This window comes from Mirounga angustirostris, unplaced genomic scaffold (assembly GCF_029215605.1).
Source record: "Mirounga angustirostris isolate CCGP_5_RB_7025 unplaced genomic scaffold, mMirAng1.0.hap1 SCAF_1, whole genome shotgun sequence".
Lineage (NCBI taxonomy): Eukaryota > Metazoa > Chordata > Mammalia > Carnivora > Phocidae > Mirounga > Mirounga angustirostris.
The window spans coordinates 118,844,182-118,863,302 of NW_026991709.1; the positions used below are offsets into that span (position 1 = coordinate 118,844,182).

The 19,121-nt window shown below is 36.3% G+C and overlaps 1 protein-coding gene across 2 annotated transcripts in view; it reads right to left on the minus strand.

Moving 5' to 3' along the window:
- The window catches only part of RASA2 (RAS p21 protein activator 2), a 125,499-nt gene that overhangs the window by 16,208 nt on the left and 90,170 nt on the right, over positions 1-19,121 (minus strand). The window contains exons 14-19 of one of the 2 annotated variants that reach the window (XM_045903651.3): positions 18,534-18,657; positions 16,091-16,197; positions 11,662-11,745; positions 10,981-11,058; positions 6,084-6,157; positions 5,433-5,542 (exon numbers count right to left, since the gene is read on the minus strand). In XM_045903651.3, the coding sequence (XP_045759607.1) occupies positions 5,433-5,542; positions 6,084-6,157; positions 10,981-11,058; positions 11,662-11,745; positions 16,091-16,197; positions 18,534-18,657 (577 nt within the window). The remainder of the gene's footprint in view (positions 1-5,432; positions 5,543-6,083; positions 6,158-10,980; positions 11,059-11,661; positions 11,746-16,090; positions 16,198-18,533; positions 18,658-19,121) is intronic. The other variant, XM_045903652.3, reaches the window with a different exon arrangement.

A 19,121-nucleotide genomic window follows, 5' to 3' on the forward strand; every position in this document is an offset into this window, starting at 1 on the left:
GGAGTCCCGGGATCAAGTCCCGCATCGGGCTCCCTGCTCGGCAGGGAGTCTGCTTCTCCCTCTGACCCTCCCCACTCTCCTGCTCTCTCTCTCTCAAATAAATAAATAAATAAATAAAGTAAGTCAAATGATGAAATTCCTCTCTTTAAAGCTCTCCAATGCCTTTCCATCTTTGACTCAGAGTAAGTTTTAGAATGGCCCACAAAGCCCTAAAAATATCTAGCTTCTCCATGACCTTTTTGACCTAAGTTCCTAGGACTACCCCTTTTACTCTTTTTTTCCCCCTTAGCCACAAGAGCTTTCTCTTATCTCTTAAATACTCTAGGCATGCTTCTGTTTCAGGGCCTTTGTACTGGCTGCTGTTAACTATGCATCACTATTAACCCCAGATATCCACATGACTCACTCCCTTATCATCTTTAGGTCTTTGTTCAAATGACACTTTCTTAGTGAAGCCCTCCCTGGCTAGACTTTTTAATACTGCAACTCTCCTCATAAGCCTATCCTTCTCTCTTCCCTTTCTCTGCTTTATTTTTGTCCATCTCATTTCCAATATACTATATAATTTTTTTGTTCATCATCTATCATTTAAAATTTCACAAGGGCAAAAATTTTGGTATGTTTTGTTTACTACTGTTTTCTCTAGAGCCTAGGACAGCATCTGGCACATACTAGGCACTCAATAAAATATTTGTTGAATGAATGTATGACTGCAACAATAGTGTTCTTTAGCTACCAAAGAAAAAAATGCTGCAGAACGCAGTGTGTAAAAATATGAGCAGGTGAGGGGCGCCTGGGTGGCTCAGTCGTTAAGCATCTGCCTTCGGCTCAGGTCATGATCCCAGGGTCCTGAGATCAAGCCCCACATCGAGCTCCCTGCTCAGCGGGAAGCCTGCTTCTCCCTCTGCCACTCCCCCTGCTTGTGTTCCCTCTCTCGCTGTGTCTCTCTCTTCAAAAAAAAAAAAAAAATGAGCAGGTGAAAACGAATTCAACCTAAATGTATTGAGATTTATGTTTCAAACATCATCACAGTTTCTTTTATATTGTCCATAGGCTATATGAACTGGAACATTTGATATCACATAAAAGTTGTGTACGCTGTATCTGTGTATATCAGGTCTCCCAAGAGTGGACAATACCTAACCAAGTTTGGAGAACACAGAATGGATTTCAGAGATGAATCTGTTAATAATCTATTATTAGTACTCTTGGTGGAAATTTCAGAAACCTAGAGCAATGGTTCTTAAAGTAATTCAGATGATAATATATCTGGAAGACATGGTGCTCTTTGAAGAACACCATTTATTAAAAACATTTACGACATGGTTTAACGAAGGTAGTAAAAAATGGTCCCTGACATTGAGGATCTTACAGACTAGAGGAAGAGACAGACAAAAGTAAGGACTACATGGTGTGACAGGAGTTATTCCTAAGGTGATAAAGAAACAGAATAAGGGAATAGCTCAACTGAAGTGGCTAGAGGCTTATAACTGACTTCCATAAACAGCTGATAATTGATCTGAGGCTTAAAAGGACAACAAATTACACAGGTGAAGAAGGAAAGAAAGGAATTTCTAGGTATAGCATATGCAAAAGCATGAAGGTAAAAGAGCACATGTTAAAGAGGCTGCAAGTCAATAACTCATTTGATTTCAGCATACAACTAGAAGAACTTTTACTTATAGAAGATGACTACACTCCAATATAGCAATATAAAACCATAATCACAAGCACACATTCATAAAAAACTGTCAATATAATCATGACCGACTGCTGAGTGCCCTATAATACTCATTTGCCACACATTAATCTAGTTGTATTGAAGATAAATTGCATACTATTACTTGTGAGTGATTACCTAAGCAGGCATCTAAACCTTAACAACTTACTTAGGAAAAACCCTTAAAATTGAGAACATTCTATTAATTCCTTTTCCAGTAAAATGGGAAAAGACCATACTATTTGATTCTAAGTAATAAAAATACTTGGTTCAGAATACTAGTGTCCAGTAAGAGGCAGAGTGAAAGACCCAATGATTTAGAGCCATTTATAGAAAATCTGGGAGAGACTCTTTCAGACACCAAAGTCACATAGCAAGTGTAGCAAGAGATTTAACTAGGAGTCTTGGCTATCCAGCAACAGCAAGGAAACAGGAAGTAAGCGAAACATTTGCTTGAACATTCAGAGACTTCAATGGAGCCCATGCATTTCCTCCACATAGGAAAGTCTTTAAATCTTTCATCAGAGGTTTTTAATCTTAAACATAATATAAACAAACACAGTACCTGTATCCTCATTCAGTGTATCTGTGGTAAAAAATTGAGCTGGGTGATGAAGGTGGGAGTGACATGTTACATTATGGTTCACTGACAGCATAAGAAATTTAAAGTAACAGCCTGAATATAAAGGGGATAGAGAAAAACTGTATAAAGCAAACACAGGAACATAAAAGCACAGCAGTCCAAGGCATTTAGCTGGGGAGTAAACAGCTGCACACACCCATAAGCAGCTCTGAAAACACCACTAAATCAAAGCACTACATAATAAGTAATATTATCAATGACAGCCCCAAGTCATCTAGAAAATGTTAACTTACGTTCAATGAATTCTTTTTTAGAAGGCAGGGAAGCATGTAATACATTTTGGAAAAATCCATCAAAATAGTTAAAACAAAAGGCATGGATGCTTAAAACTGTAGGCTTTGATACATAATCTTGAAACTTCATATAATAGAGCTTATTCCTCCAATGTCATTCCAGTAGGTTAAATTTCTTAAGGCCTGAAAACAATGTAATTTCTAATGTGTCTATTTTATACCTTTAGCAGCCTAATCACTCTATAGAATTTTATCCTCATAAGACCACTAGTTAGAACAGAGGTTCTTTTTTTTTTTTTTTTTAAAGATTTATTTATTTATTTGAGAGAGCGAGAAAGTACATGAGAGGGGGGAGGGTTAGAGGGAGAAGCAGGCTCCTCGCCGAGCAGGGAGCCCGATGCGGGACTTGATCCAGGGACTCCAGGATCATGACCTGAGCCGAAGGCAGTCGCTCAACCAACTGAGCCACCCAGGCGCCCAGAACAGAGGTTCTTAAGAACTGTAGATGAACTTTGATCTACAAACTCATTGAAAGTATATGCAAAATTTTGTGTCTAGTCCGTATGTGCATTTTTCTGGAGGAAAAAGGCCAAAGCTATCACCTGATTCTTAAAAGTTCTAAGCCAAGAAAGACTTTAGAATACTAGTTCAGATTATAAAATACTTTAAATGAGGAAAAAACAGCTAATTTATTCATGGAGAATGACTAAATTAAATTTTATTTCAATGTACTGTTAATGTAAACGTAACTAGCATATTATGACAGCTACTTTTTTAAAGTTGCTATATATGTGAGAGCACTTATATAGTATTCAACATAAGCTATAACTTCTAAAACATTGCCATAACAAATTATCTGGGTGCCTAAAAATAAAATGACTTTGGTTTCTTATATCTTACTAATACATTTGGCTATATGTAATCATTTTGGTAGAGCCATAATAAGGAATTATGAAACAATTTTTCTTATCACTCTACTCTTCAAAAATCTCCACTGAAGCATTCTACTTAGTTGAATCTACATTCTCTTGAAAGCACCCAATTGCTGGTGTTTGTTATCGTTTCAGAATTTACAGCAGAAGCTCTCCTAACAGATCTTTACCTAACAGAGCTAGTGTATTAACATGTACACTGTAAAACATAACAAACGATGCTCATGGGATGCTGAGTGCTTGAGGGTAACTAGGCTACTATCTGTTAAGCCTGCATCCTTCTGTTTCTGTTGGTTAGGCTGTTTTGTTTATCAACTCCGCTGGGTTGTTCCCAAGCCTATTTATGCGATTTTTCCATATTATAATAATTTACTTAAATATATGTAGAGTGACAAAATAAGTGCTCCCTACTAAGAGGTTTACTGTTTATTTGAAAATCAGGTGAGTGCTTTGAGAAGCTTCAAAAAAGGAGCTCCACACCCATATAAATAAAGTTAATTTATATGTGGGTGACACACCTATAAAAGAGTAGGGGTGACTATCATGAAATCTAATAGGATTCTGTACTTGGATTGCATTTTCAAGATTCACTTTGGAGAAATCAACCAGAAAACTGATGCATTATGGGTATATTTGCACAAGAAAGACAAAGGGAAAATCCAATCTATAGATCCATATTCAAAGAAAAGATCTTGATTCTCTATCAAAAGATTTGGTAAACAAATATATATATATTTAAGATATGTATGTACCTTTTTGTCTGTTTTTAAATGATTCTTGCTTTAAGTGAACATCTTTGTATCCTGATCATCGTGAATAAAGGGGGGATTCTACTAAATGTGATCCATGATTTAGTTATTAAGTTCTTCTTGCTAAGATACCAGAAGGAGCTAATGGCCTTCTGTGGATCATTTACCCCAAAGGAATGAACTTAAAAAGTGGAATTTTAAGCACCGTGTGAGTCCATTCAGGGACAAACTGTGCCTTTCTGAATCCCTCAAATCACACTGTAGGAAGATGGCTTTCTTTATCCAAACAGCCCATTGCGCTTTCTCATTAAATCATTAGGTAAATCTTTAAAATTTCCATCTTGAAGTTAGCTTGGCCAACAGTCTAGAATGAATCTGATAATTGTAGAAGGAATCACAATCTATGGTATGACTGTTGAAATTTTTAGCTGATGCTATCCAGCAAACCACTGAAATACTTTCATTTATTAGATACTGATTCTTACCAATTTGGCTCTGAGAGTTAAAAGAAACTTCCAAGTTCTGGATAACTGGAATTTACCAGAGATTTTTTAGAAAACAGAGCATGTGAGGAAAAAAAATGGAATTTACATGGTGTCACTTGTCCAATATTTATTGCATTCTTTTTTTTATTCTTATGTTAATCCCCTACATTACATCATTAGTTTTAGATGTAGTATTCCATGATTCATTGTTTGTGCATAATGCCCAGTGCTCCATGCAGAACGTGCCCTCCTCAATACCCACCACCAGGCTAACCCATCCTTCCACCCCCCTCCCCTCTAAGAACCCTCAGTTTGTTTTTCAGAGTCCATCGTCTCTCATGGTTCGTCTACCCCTCCGATTTCCCCCGCTTCATTCCTCCCCTCCTGCTACCTTCTTCTTCTTTTTTTTTTTTCTTAACATATATTGCATTATTTGTTTCAGAGGTACAGATCTGAGATTCAACAGTCTTGCACAATTCACAGTGCTTACCAGAGCACATACCCTCCCCAGTGTCTTATTTATTGCATTCTTAATGTGTGTGTATCACTGTGAGAAACTATACACTGCAGTAATATTAGTAAAAAAGTTTGCCAGAGTTATATTAAGCAGCAAAAAAATTATCTTCACTGAGAACCAGGAAAAGGCCCCAAAATAAAGCATAAACACAACTACCTGGCTGTTTGTGGTAGGTGAGCTCTCTGCTTGTTAAGCAGAACCACCGTTTCTTGAAATTCTTTTTCCCGATCCGAGTTCTTCCCTGAGCTCTTTTATACATCTCACTGCCAAAACGACGATAGGAAAATTTAGTTACAAATATTAAAATAGTTCATCCAAGACAAAAACTGTTCTTTAACTTTAAATGACATTAAAGGCTGTGTAAGATCATATTAAGTATATGAAAATGTCTTTGTCATCTATAACTTCTGCATTTATTTTGGCCATGTTAAGGGAATAAAGTCTTTAAATTAATATTTATAATTGTGCTATTCAGAACTAAAAGGGCCAAACTTTAACTCAAGTTCCCCTTTAACTTCCAATGATAACACTACTTCAAGACTGAAGAGTGCTATTACTTTTTAAAAGTACTCTAATATCCATAATCTCATTATATTTACAAAACTACTCTAGGACTGCATGAACAAGGAATCATGCCCATGTGGCATAAAGTTTATATGACAGTGTGACTTACCTGATGGATGTTACTTAAGCAGTTCTAACACAGAACAAAACCCAGATTTCCTCACTTCCAGACCCATGCTTTTTGTACTATGTAACATCTATACTGACACATGACTTTAATCTCTAAATTCATTAAATTACCCTTCTTTCAGGTGCACAGGCTCACTCGTACCACTGGATTCTTTAGTTTCAGTAGATGAAATTTCATCCAAGAACTAAATAGGGAAATGGGCAAAAATTACACTTTATGATAACATATATCAAAAATTCATTTTATCTTAAATATCACGGATAATATTGTAAAGTTTTTCTTTAAGGAATACACATAATTGTACCTTATAAAGCAAAACACATATTTAATTGTAGAGGAAGTCCTAAGTTACACAATGGATAGGTGTTCTAAAGAGTTTATTCTCAAGTTACTTAAAACCCAGAATATGTTTTTCCCTATAGAAACAGATCAAGCTACAATCCTTAAACTACCATTCTGAAATCTATAAAGCTCTGAATAAAAAGAGTTGTTTTTGTTTTTTGATTTACAGTAAACTCATTTGGGGGCACAACTTAATTTGAACTACCAAAGGTTATTTATAGTCTGTATTTATCTTACTTAATGTGAATATTCATACATTGTGCTCTATAATGTATTTGATTATGGGGTGCTACCTCAGGCTCCATGGGGGTATAATACATAGCACAGACCTATTATCTTTTAAAACTCTGAAAAACCGAATTCTGAAATATTTCTGGTCCCAAAGATTTTAGATCTAGGATTGTGAAACCTATATTATATGTCAGGATCACCAAATTATGGTTCAGTGGCCAAATTCAACCTGTAGCCTGTTGTTTGTAAGGCCTCTGAGTTAAGAACAGTTTTTATATTTTTTAAAGGGCTACAAAAACAAAGAATATGGGACAGAGCCCTTATATGGCCAGCAAAGCCTAAAATATTTACTCACTGGCCCTTTACAGAAAAGATTTTGCTGAATTCTATTATGTATAACTGACTGTAGCCCTGAGAGACAGTATTCTACAAATTATGAATGAAATGTAATTGGGTTCTCTGGAATAACGTCGAAATCTAATCACCATTTATAAACTTCCCAGGGAGAATGGGAATGTGGTGGCTCAAGAAAGTTTGGAGTACCCATCTCTAGCAATGGCAAGCCACTCTTTTTTTTTTTTTTTTAAGATTTTATTTATTTATTTGAGAGAGAGAGACTGAGAGAGAGAGCACATGAGAGGGGGGAGGGTCGGGAGGGTCAGAGGGAGAAGCAGACTCCCTGCCGAGCAGGGAGCCCGATGCGGGACTCAATCCAGGGACTCCAGGATCATGACCTAAGCCGAAGGCAGTCGCTTATCCAACTGAGCCACCTAGGCGCCCGGCAAGCCGCTCTTGAGAAGAGCAGTTAGCTTCATCAATATGCTACCTTGACTGGTTAAGAGCTTCCTGGCATGTGGCTGTCTCTTCATAGGAAAGAGAAATTAGTATTTCAAGGAACAATTCTTGTTCTTAGAGAGGAATTCTATTTTGTCCCCTAAATGAGCTACCTCTTTGTCTAGTCCTTGCTTTTTCCTTTATACTTTTCTATGTCGTCCCACTTGGAACTAAAAAAAAAAAGTACATTCATGACACTGAGGCACATGCGCCTAATCTAAAGTAGAATTTGTGGGGAGTCATATTCTCTCAAGACTGGCTTAAGATTGCCCACTAGAAGCCACACTTATAATTTTTTCCAATGTTTACTTCTAGCACGTAAGAAGGAAATCTTGGTAAATGAGGGAACAAGAACAGAGCTTCTTTTGCATTATATGTGGTGATACAGAACAGGTATATAAGGGAACTAAATGGAATGATGTGGATGGAACTAGAGGGTATTATGCTAAGTGAAATAAGTCAATCACAGAAAGAAAATTATCATATGATCTCACTGATATGTGGAATTTGAAGAAACAAGGCAGAGGATCATAGGGGAAGGGAGGGAAAAATGAAACAAGATGAAACCAGAGAGGGAGACAAACCATAAAAGACTCATCTCAGGAAACAAACTGAGAGTAGCTGGAGTGGAGGGGGGTGGGAGGGATGGGGTGGCTGGGTGATGGGACATTGGGGAGGGTATGTGCTATGGTGAGCACTGTGAATTGTGTAAAACTGATGAATCACAGACCTGTATGTACCCCTGAAACAAATAATACATTATATGTTAATAAAAAAAAAAATGGGGCACCTGGGTGGCTCAGTCGGTTAAGCGTCCGACTCTTGATTTTGGCTCAGGTCATGATCTCAGGGTTATGAGGTAGAGCTCCTGCTTAAGATTCTCTCACTCTTCCTCTGCCCTTCCCCTGAATCTCTCTTGCGCACTTTCTCTTTCAAATAAATAAAAATCTTAAAAATACATATATACAAGGGAACTAAACAAGTGTCCTATCACATCTTCAGTTCTTATAGATGGACCATCCACTAATGGAGGGTAAGAGACATACTTGAATATTTTTAGTATTTGCCTGAAAGCACTGATTTATTTATTTGAAAAATATTATTTATTTATGATTATTACATTTATTATTTCTTATATTTATAAGGAACTATGTATGGGGTAAATACAATTATATAAAGTGAGAGAAAACACAATAATTAAGATGAACTACGGGGAGGGTGAATGTAGGTCCCAATTTGCTCAGGGCCATCCCTGTCTACAGCTGTGGTCCCAACATTATCAACAGTACTCATTTTCACTTTTTTTTTAATTTTAAAGATTTTATTTATTTGACAGAAACACAGCAAGAGAGGGAACACAAGCAGGGGTAGTGGGAGAGGGAGAAGCAGGCTTCCCCGTGCAGGGAGGCACCTGGGAGGGGAGCCCAATGCGGGCTCGATCCCAGGACCCCCGGGATCATGACATGAGCCGAAGGCAGATACTCAACGACTGAGCCACCCAGGCGCCCCTCATTTTCACTCTTTAAAGTGTCCATGTTTGGACAGTAAATTATATGGCCACTCTGTTAATAGAACTATCCATGCCGCCCTTCCTAAAATCTGTGGGAATAGCACACCAGTACAAAATGAGAAACTGGGCCTCATAGGCTTTTGCAATTTCTAGCAATACACGTATCCAGACTTAGCTAGTAAATAATAAAGAAAACTCTTAGGTTAGGGCAAAATATCCTATCCTAGTTTAGGAGTCTAGATCCACATCTAAAACAGGAGATAGCCCGTGAGAATGTGAGTAGGTGACACAGGACAGATCAGGAACAGGCTCAACTCCTGGCACTCTTAAATATTTGCTGCACTGACATTATCAACTCTACACATTCTGATTATACCAGGGGAAAAAAAAAATCAGCTGCTACCACAGCCTAGGTCATAAAAAATGGCAAAACAACCCTAAAATAAAAGACAATACATCATAATCTTGCCAACAAAAGTCTGCCTACACTGTCCCACAAATGTTTCAACAATGTCCTACAAATAAAAGAGCAGCTTTTCCTTTGCCTATTTTTTTTTTTTTTTAAGATTTTATTTATTTGACAGCGAGAGAGGGAACACGAGCAGGGGGAGTGGGAAAGGGAGAAGCAGGCTGCCCACTGAGCAGGGAGCCCAATGTGGGGCTCAGTCCCAGGACTCTGGGATCATGTCCTGAGCTGAAAGCAGACGCTTAACGGACTGAGCCACCCAGCCGCCCCTCCTTTGCATATTCTTTTCAAAGTCTTTCTCCTCAAAAGCCTTCAGTGGTTGCCTAAAAAGATTTTGGTTGAACTTGCACTATTCTAGATGAAAAAAATTCCAACTGGCTTTATTTTTTTTAAATCATCATTTTCATTTACTGAATCCCTGTAAGAATTCTAAGCACACACACAAAAAAGTACAGACATATACTTCAATAAAATACACTCTTGGCAGTCAACTACGAATCAATCATGCTACAGAAATTGAATAAAATCTTTATAATTTGGCCTTACTAATTTTGATTCATTAAATCAGAATCATGATAAATACAGTACTTTCTTCAAGCCAAATTTAGATGTACTTCAAAGTAACTTTACAAATTTTAGGGTTTTACAATAAAGCTACATTTTGTTTAGAATGATTCAGAACTAAAGACTCAAGAAATTAAAGATTCTTTCAAAACATTCTTGATTTCTAAGTACAGCAATTTTTGTATGTTATAGGCCTCATGTTAGGATATTATACACTGTAGTCTTTTGTACATTTACAATACATTTTAATTTATAGTAACTTTCCTCAGGTTACTACCATAAGCTTATATCGTTTATAAACTGTTTAATAATTCATGTATTTTTTTACTATGACAAGTACCCACTATATATCAGGCACCATACTAAGACTTTACCCCCCCAGACCAGAGGTTCTCAATCAGAAACAATTTTGTTCCTCAGGGAACACCTGGCAATGTTAACAGACATTTTTCGTTGTCAAAACTAGAAGCATCTAATTGGTAGAGGCCAAGAATGCTGCTAAACATCCTGCAATGCACAAGGCAGCCCCTCACAATCAAGAATTATCTGACCCAATTGTCCATAGTGTTGCTGTTAAGAAACCCTAACTCTAGCTATTTGTCATCTGTGTTACTAAGACAGTGGCAACAGCAGCTGTTGTTAAACGTTTAGGTATTTCCACAGTGAAAAATCTCATAGTTTTGTACGGGAGAAGAAAGGAAGGAAAAGACAGGCCTCTTTACATTTGATGTACAGTTTAAATGTTATTTTTTTATCTTTTTTTAAAGATTTTATTTATTTATTTGAGAGAGTGAGAAAGAGAGAGCACATGAGAGGGGGGAGGGTCAGAGGGAGAAGCAGACTCTCTGCTGAGCAGGGAGCCCGATGCGGGACTCGATCCTGGGACTCCAGGATCATGACCTGAGCCGAAGGCAGTTGCTTAACCAACTGAGCCACTCAGGCGCCCTAAACGTTATTTTTTTAAACTGGGGGTTGACTTCTAGGAATAACATGAAATGCTAACATTTCCCCAACCTACATGATAAGAAATGTTAATATTTCTAGAGTAAAACAATCATACCTTTTTAACTGCTATAATATACCCTTCTTCTTGAAACATTTTGAAAAATTCACACATGAACGTCTCTTTGAAACTTGACTAGGAAAAAAAAAAATCACACAGAATTTATATATGTTAAATATTAGAGAACTAAGAATATAATGAACTGCATTTCTAAGCTGAGGATTAAGGCCTTAAAGGATTCAATCATATATTTCCAGAGAGTTATAGGATTTGGAGTGGGATTTCTTTCAACAACTGTTAGATGATTATGGCACAAACAGATTCATAGAAGGTTCTTGCATCTGTTCACTAGACTCTCTCCTCTGCTTAGACATATTAGTTTATTTTTTTTTTTTACAAATTTAAACATTTACTAATTCACTTAAAAATAATAATACATGTTAATGTAAATTACATTTTAAAATGAAAAGCAACTATATCTTCCAAAACAAAAAAATTAGAAGATTGACTATATTTTTTTGCAAATGTCTTTAATTAGATATATTAGTTTAAATAAAACTTTGTTAACAGGTGACGAAGACACAACGGCTATCTAAAAGATGGCTACTGCATCTGTATATGCATATTTTTGGTTATGCTTTGTTTTTAATTTGGAAGGGAATAAGTGAGAGAGAAGGGATCATAAGGTATAACAAGATTTAGAAGTGTGAATACAAAGCAAAAGATATAAAGACTTACCTTGCTTTTGGACAGACTCCCCCAGCTTCCCAAAGTTTGAATGGTTTTTGAGATGAGGGTTAATGTTCTAATTGTCTGTGGATCCTAAAGAATGTAAAAAAGACACAAAACTCCTGTTAAGTTTTTAAGAAACAGAATTTGTGTTAAGAGGTAGAATAGAGTGAACAGGCTATCAGTGCTTTAATGCAGGGATTCAAAAATGTTCATTCAAACGACTGGTGTCATTAAACTCTAGTTTACAATGGGCACAACTCACTAGACTAAGGAATTAAGAGACTAAAGAAGCCAGATGTCATTTATAATTCCTCCCAAAGTAATTGTATTCAATAATTTGTTACTTCTGAAAGCCATACTTTAATTAATGCTATATATGTTGTTTTGTACAGTACGGCAGCTTGAATTACCTAACAAATTGTATTCACTTTTGAAATGTCAATCACATCTACTTTTTCTACCTTGTAACTTAAAACCGCAGTTTCTAGATTTTCTGTACTCAACCCAATTCAATAACTGATACAGCTTGTACAATCAATCATTTTCATCATGGAAGCGAAAACCTAACTAAACTTTAGAAATGAGAAGTTATCCGGTTCATGTAGGATCTTAGCAGAAGGTAACTATTTGGGTCTGTTATCCAAGGTATTTTTCAGGCCTGCCTACCAGAAAAACTAAATATAAATAAAATGGATTAAACAATTCCCCCGATGAGTCCTTGCTCCCTCCTCCCTTTTTTAAATTGAGGTATAATTTACATACAGTGAATTGAACAGATTTTAAATGTACATAACCCATTGAGTTTCCACCAATCCATATTATCTGTATAATCTATTCTCCTATCACATATAGAATTTCTTTATTTTGGAGATTCAAATAAACAATATCTTCCACCAAAACACAGACTTAAGAAAACTTAGATACAGAAATTGCTTTAGTTTAGTTTTTGGTTACATTCTTAGTATCCCCACATTGAAAATGACAGTGAATGTGAAGGAGAAGAAACGACCAGGATGTAAGGCAATCTGGAAAAAAAGGAATATCTGGGATATAGTCATTATGATATATTTATGAAATAGTTACACACCTTAATTAAGGTTATTCAGAAATATTTTATCTAGAACATCCAGGATTCCATCATATGTATAAAAGGTCCCTACAATTCCCTGCCTTTGAAGAATGTAAGATTCTTAACAATGGCTAATAAACTGAATTTGAACTGAATTTCACCAAGACTTCCCTGTTCAAATGTGGTTTTAAAATCACTGTTTTAATTTTTATTTATTTTTATTTTTTTATTTTTTTTTAAGATTTTATTTATTTGCGAGAGAGAGAATGAGAGACAGAGAGCATGAGAGGGAGGAGGGTCAGAGGGAGAAGCAGGCTCCCTGCTGAGCAGGGAGCCTGACGTGGGACTCGATCCCGGGACTCCGGGATCATGACCTGAGCCGAAGGCAGTCGCTTAACCAACTGAGCCACCCAGGTGCCCCTAAAATCACTGTTTTAGGTTATGATTTCCCTGAACTAAAAAAAAAAGAGCAACGCATATTTATACAATTTCTGCATATCAGATATTTGTTTACATCAACATGACCCTCACTACTATGTGACAATCATATCATTTAGCTACTACTGATTCCCTGGTGTACTCTACATACAAGCGGTTCTAAATTATTCCCCTGCTACCATCTGCCATCGTAGGTTTTTATGCATGTCCAGTATCTTAGACATCTGGTACCTAGCACACAGCCTGGCAGAGGCATCTAGTAGATGCCTTATAACATTTATTAAATTCAACTGAAATGTTGAATCTCTCACCTCAAAACAACATATCTTTTTCTTTTTTCCTTATATTAGGTTGAACCATAGGAAATTACTATTATTTGACTATTTTTGATCTACAAAACACAAAACAACTTCATACGGTTTCCCATACCTCAAAGGAGGAATTACTCTTTTCCTAAGGTTTACACCCATCATTTTTTCTTTTCAAGACAATCTGAATCCTCCAGGATACTGACCTGGTTATTAGCAAGCCCTCTTCTCTCTTCACTTTTCTCCTTTTCTGCTGGTTTCTTCTCCTCTGTTTAAACCACATACAGATTTTCCCATTTTGGAGAAGACTCATCATTTAACCAGCTCCCTCTCTGAGCTACTATCTTTCCCTTACCAAACATTATCCAAGTGTCTACTTGTCTGTGTATGTACTCAGGATACACAAACTTGAAAAAGATCCAACCCTTGCTCTTAGGTATTGACAGTCCACATTCAGAGACTGTAAACAGATGATTATTAAACAGTATGACAAACGTCAAGACAGAGAGAGCCACAGGATGCTACAGGTATACGTAAGAGAGGAACCAAACTCAGACTAGACAGAGAAGTCTGCCTTGGCTGAGTCTTGAAAGGAGCTATCATATTTAAAAATTAGCATTTAAAAAAAATTACTCATTCATGTGTGTATGTACACACATGTACATGTTTGATTTTGCCTATGTCTTTTACTAGCCACAGGGCAAGCTCAATTTTGATATATTTCCTGGGTAAAAACTACATTTACCTATTTATTTTTTAATCTTCTGAAATCCAATTTTTTTTGTATTCTACTAAAACTGGTTTCTCAAACTTCGAAGAACTTCTAAATGTGAAATCCAACCATTAATTGATTCTCCTCCCAAACCACTCTTACTTTCAATACTGGTCTTGACAATCCCATCACTCCCAGGTTCCTGGGATTACTTCTTGCTCTTAACTTCCATAGTATGCATTAACTTGGTAAAAACCAGGTACTCGTTTTAGATGATGTATCTTACATATTTGTCCTATTTTCCCAATTAGAATGAAAAGTTCTTAAAAAGAGGGGGTAAGTTTACACTTAAAAGCGAACAATAAAGTTATATGATTATATGACACAGTACGGACCAGTCCTTCTAGCATACTGATTGGAAAAGTGAAGTAAAATACAAAGTCTGTGGCTAGAAGGACTTTATTGCAACATCTGTTATAGAAATATGCAAAGCCAGGCCTGAATACAAGGCAGGGCCCCAAGCTCCGAGGCAGGAGTTCTGTTTATATCCAGAATGCTGCTACTAAGCTTTTTCAGACCCAGAATTCTGCACAGCTTCAGGAACACAGCCACAAGAAAGGACAATCCTGTGATCAAAAGGACACTGGCCCGCTCTCTGCTGCAGCTATTCACAGACTCTTTGTCCTTTGGCAAGAAAGGGTGTGTCGCTGCAACAGTAGCATGGCTCTGTTCAGCTGCCAAAGTGAAATGAGTGGGCAACGTCAGGCAGCTGTGAAGAGGAGTGGCCTTCAAAGCCCAGGTTTAACTCTAAAACTCATGTGTCTTCTCTACCCCGTGTAAGTTTCTGAAGGGCAGAGAGTGTCTTCCTCATCACTGCATCTCTAGCACTGAGCACAGTGATGCAAACACCACAGGTGTTTGAACACCTCACTGCCTAAGAGGCAGGAAAGAAGAGGGGTGAGCTCAAAGATTGGGAAGACTGAAGGAGACAGCATTCCAGTTTAACCAGTTCCAACTGAGTGAGATCAAATCATATTTGATCAGTTGTGTGACCATGGAGAAATTGCTGAATTGTGATATTCTTATCTGCAAATGGGGATGATAACAGGATTTACTTTACAGGGAGGACCAAGTAAGTTAAAACACAAAGTACTTAGAACAAGGCCTACTACAAAGTCCTAAGTATATGTTGGCTATTATTATTATGTGTTATACCAATCAGCAATGAAAGCAATTAGAGAAGATTATAAAATATCTGGAACATAAAAGGTTAAAGAATCAGCAAATATACTCCACATGAGAAGGAAAGAAAAAGCAAAAATAAGGAGTTTTAAAATGTTAAGAAACATGTATATCTATGCAGTACAGATTCAGATATAAATTAAACAGGACTTCAGAACATCTTTAAAGTTTTAAATCTCATAGATTTGTAGTATCAGGTGAATAAAAAGTAAAAAATGTGGAGATACCAAACAAATTATGTTCCAATCAAAGTTTCTACACCTTTCAGAAATGAGCCTCTTCAAATTTCTGTGAGATTTAAAAATACCTGCAAGATTAAACTAAACCTGTAACTCATGAAAAAACAAAAACAAAAACAACCCTATGGAAATTTACAAACACACACAATAGTGGAGGGTAAATATAATGGATCCTCTTTGTACCTATCATCAAGCTTCAACAACTATCAACATTTTATTACTCTTGCACAGTATCTGTTAACAGCAACAAAAATTGGAATTTTCAGCCTTCTCTGAAAGACTGAAATGGCCAAGGAAAATGTCCAGTAAATTTAAGTACCAGTTATAAGAAAACAGTCAAGTGAAACTGGCTTGTTATTTTATCTTTTTTAAATTTCAGTAAAAATAAGTAAACATGGAATAAAGCTTTGAGAAGAACAACACTTACTGGATGATGAGGTCGCAAATGAAAAGTATGAGGTGATACTACGGCTACAGCAAAGAAACGAAGAAATACAAAGCTGCTCACTGCAGAATACTGAACATGAGGGTCATCTGCAGGAAAAAAATGGTGAAATGTCATGCACAAAAACACTGAATCAAAAGATGACAAAATAAAAAGATATTGAAAAAACATGTAAACTTAACAGGAGATCAATATAATTTGTCTAGTTGGGGGGGGACTGAGTTGATGAATGATAGTAATGATTATGACTAAATTAAAGGAAAAATCTATGACTAAAAAAATCTCAAAGGAATAATATAAAAATTTAAATAAAGAAAGGCAAAGCTACCAGGTTTTCAGGAATACTTTAATTTGGAAAAAGACCTCTTTCCTCATCTGCAAGAAAGACTTCTGAAATTGCAACAAAAATAAAAGTAGTATCTAGCACCACCTAGTGGTAATACTGAATCCTTTAAGACTAGGATAGATTATTTTCAGTTTTAAAATATTGTTTCAATTTTCCCCTCAAAAGTCTTGATAATATCAAAGACAATGCAATAAAAACAACGGGTAGGTATCTTTCTTTTAAAAAAGCAATCAATATGCCATATAAAAATGAAGATGAACTGAAGACAACTTGCGGTTTTTGTCATTCACCTACAGCTTTTGTTTCAAACTGGAGTCAATACCTAACCCAACAGTCATGACAGGGAAGCAGGTAGTGAGGGGAAAAAGTCTGGATTTGGTTTGAGTTTAAACTCTTATAAGCCACTCAACAGGTAGTCATGGGCAAGTCATTTAACTTGTAGTTCTTCAATAATACTTGCTGCTGCCCACTCACTCTCTCCTCCCTACTCTCTACTCATCTTCCCAGGGTAACAGAAGAACAAATGAGAAAATACGAAAATATTTTATGACAACAAAACTATCACTACTGTAGTCTACTGAGGATATGAAAACATATTAATATTTAAGCCAACAAAAAAAGGTGACACATTTGCATTTATATAAAGCCGTATGTTTCAGATAATTTCTATAAACAGAATTAAACCTATTTTTTAAAGCCAAGTTCACTGGGTAGTACAGAGTATAATGACTAGCAATATGCTTTGGAATAGGCCAAGCCCAGGCTGGAGACCCTTCTTGTCTGCTGGCCATGTCTTGGACCTTGAGCGAGTTATATAACGTTTCTAAACCTCAGTTTCATTATTTACCTAAGGGGAGCAGTACGTCATGCCTCATGTGGTGGTGTGAGCATGAGAGTAGGAGGAGTAGGAGATAATGCAGGCTAGCACCGTGTGTTCACTCACTAAATACTCAATGTGCCTGTCATGATTTAACTATTTAAAAATATAATTTCAGTGAGTAGTTCTTCTTGCCATATGTTAATGTCTCTGCTCCCTTTACTTGTGCTGTAAAGACTAGATTTAGTATACTTATTTGAAGTTGATTGTTTATGTCTTTAGTAGAATTAGCAAAGGCATCTGCGCCTGAATTTATACACATTAGTTAGACAACTCAGCCCTACGACTTTAGCACTGGGTAAATTTAGTGGAGGGGCAGATAAATGCACACACCATGCGTGCGTGTGCACGTACACACACACACACACACAAGAACAAGATAAAATAGCAACATTTCTTCAGATGGTTACAGAAGTCTCACTTAAGAGTCTCACACAGCTGGGTAAGATCAATAATTTAAGTAGCCACCTTACCTCCTCCCTCTTCCCCCTATTACAATAAACAGATCTGGAAAGACAGCTATAGCAAGTTTATTTACTTATCAGAGATGCATATAATTAGAATAATTCTAAATATTGACAATCAGAGATAGCAACTCTTATTTTTATGATATGTTTCTAAACAAAGCCCTGACATAGCTATTCTACCAAATTAAAGCATGTATTGACTGATATATGTACCTCAAAATTCTACGTCTGTTGCAACAGAGATGTTTCTAATGTCTCAAACCCATTTCTGTAAAAATGTCCCACCACCAAAACCTTAGCATTCTCAAACTGTCAAATCTAGTCAGTTGTATTGAACTAAAAATTCTCATTATTTAAATGCAATAAATAAATAAATAAATGCATGAAGTGAAAAAGGTACAAATAACAAAGGCGTTTTTGTTTATTACATTTAACAATCTCCTAAGTACCGAGTATAAATGTTTATTTATGTTACAGTTCTAAATGTTTGCCTTTCTTAAAAATAATTTTTGATTTGCTCTTTGTAATAAGTTGTCATTATATGGAAATAAACAATACGTTTTGAGATTGTAAGGAAATTAAACTAGATGTTTCATAAAAAAGCTGTAATTATTTTGCAAAGACTGTACCTATAAACCTTAAACATTTCACATAAGCCAAATCCACAGTAAATCTATTAAAAAAAATCAAATACAGAAAAAGAAATGGCATGTTTTAGTAAAACAAGGCACTTACTAGGAAATCTTTGAGTAGCCATTTGCCTTAGAGAATAAAAGGTATCACACATTACAGTGGGGCAGCTCATACTTGATTTTACAATTGTACTGAATAACTTGTCTACATAGTAGCGTAGATTCTCCTGTAGAATTTAACAAGGTAAACATCAGGATTTTAACTTTTACACATTTTCCATAGTCTTTATGGAAAACAATGCAGTGAAAATGAGATTAGGCAGTTACTATCTAGTATACTGAAGCTCTGCTTCCCTTCTCTAAACTCACTCAGTTAAAGGACAATTTACATCTTGACCTCATTTAACAAATTTGATTGAGATTAGCTAAATATAACTGGTGAATGTATGGAATAAACTTCACAAGAAGCAACAGAGAATAAAATCATCCAAAGGGAAATCAGGGAAATAACTCGGACATGCAGGCACACGGACACTGTGGCAATTTTATTTAGTGCAATGAAAACCTGTGACTCTAACATAATCACTGTTTTCCCAGAGACAACTAAAATGTTGGTTGACCAAGTCATTGTGCCACTTAGCCTGGTCAGTCTGACCCCAAAGGGTCTAGACTGCAACCAGATACAGCCTTA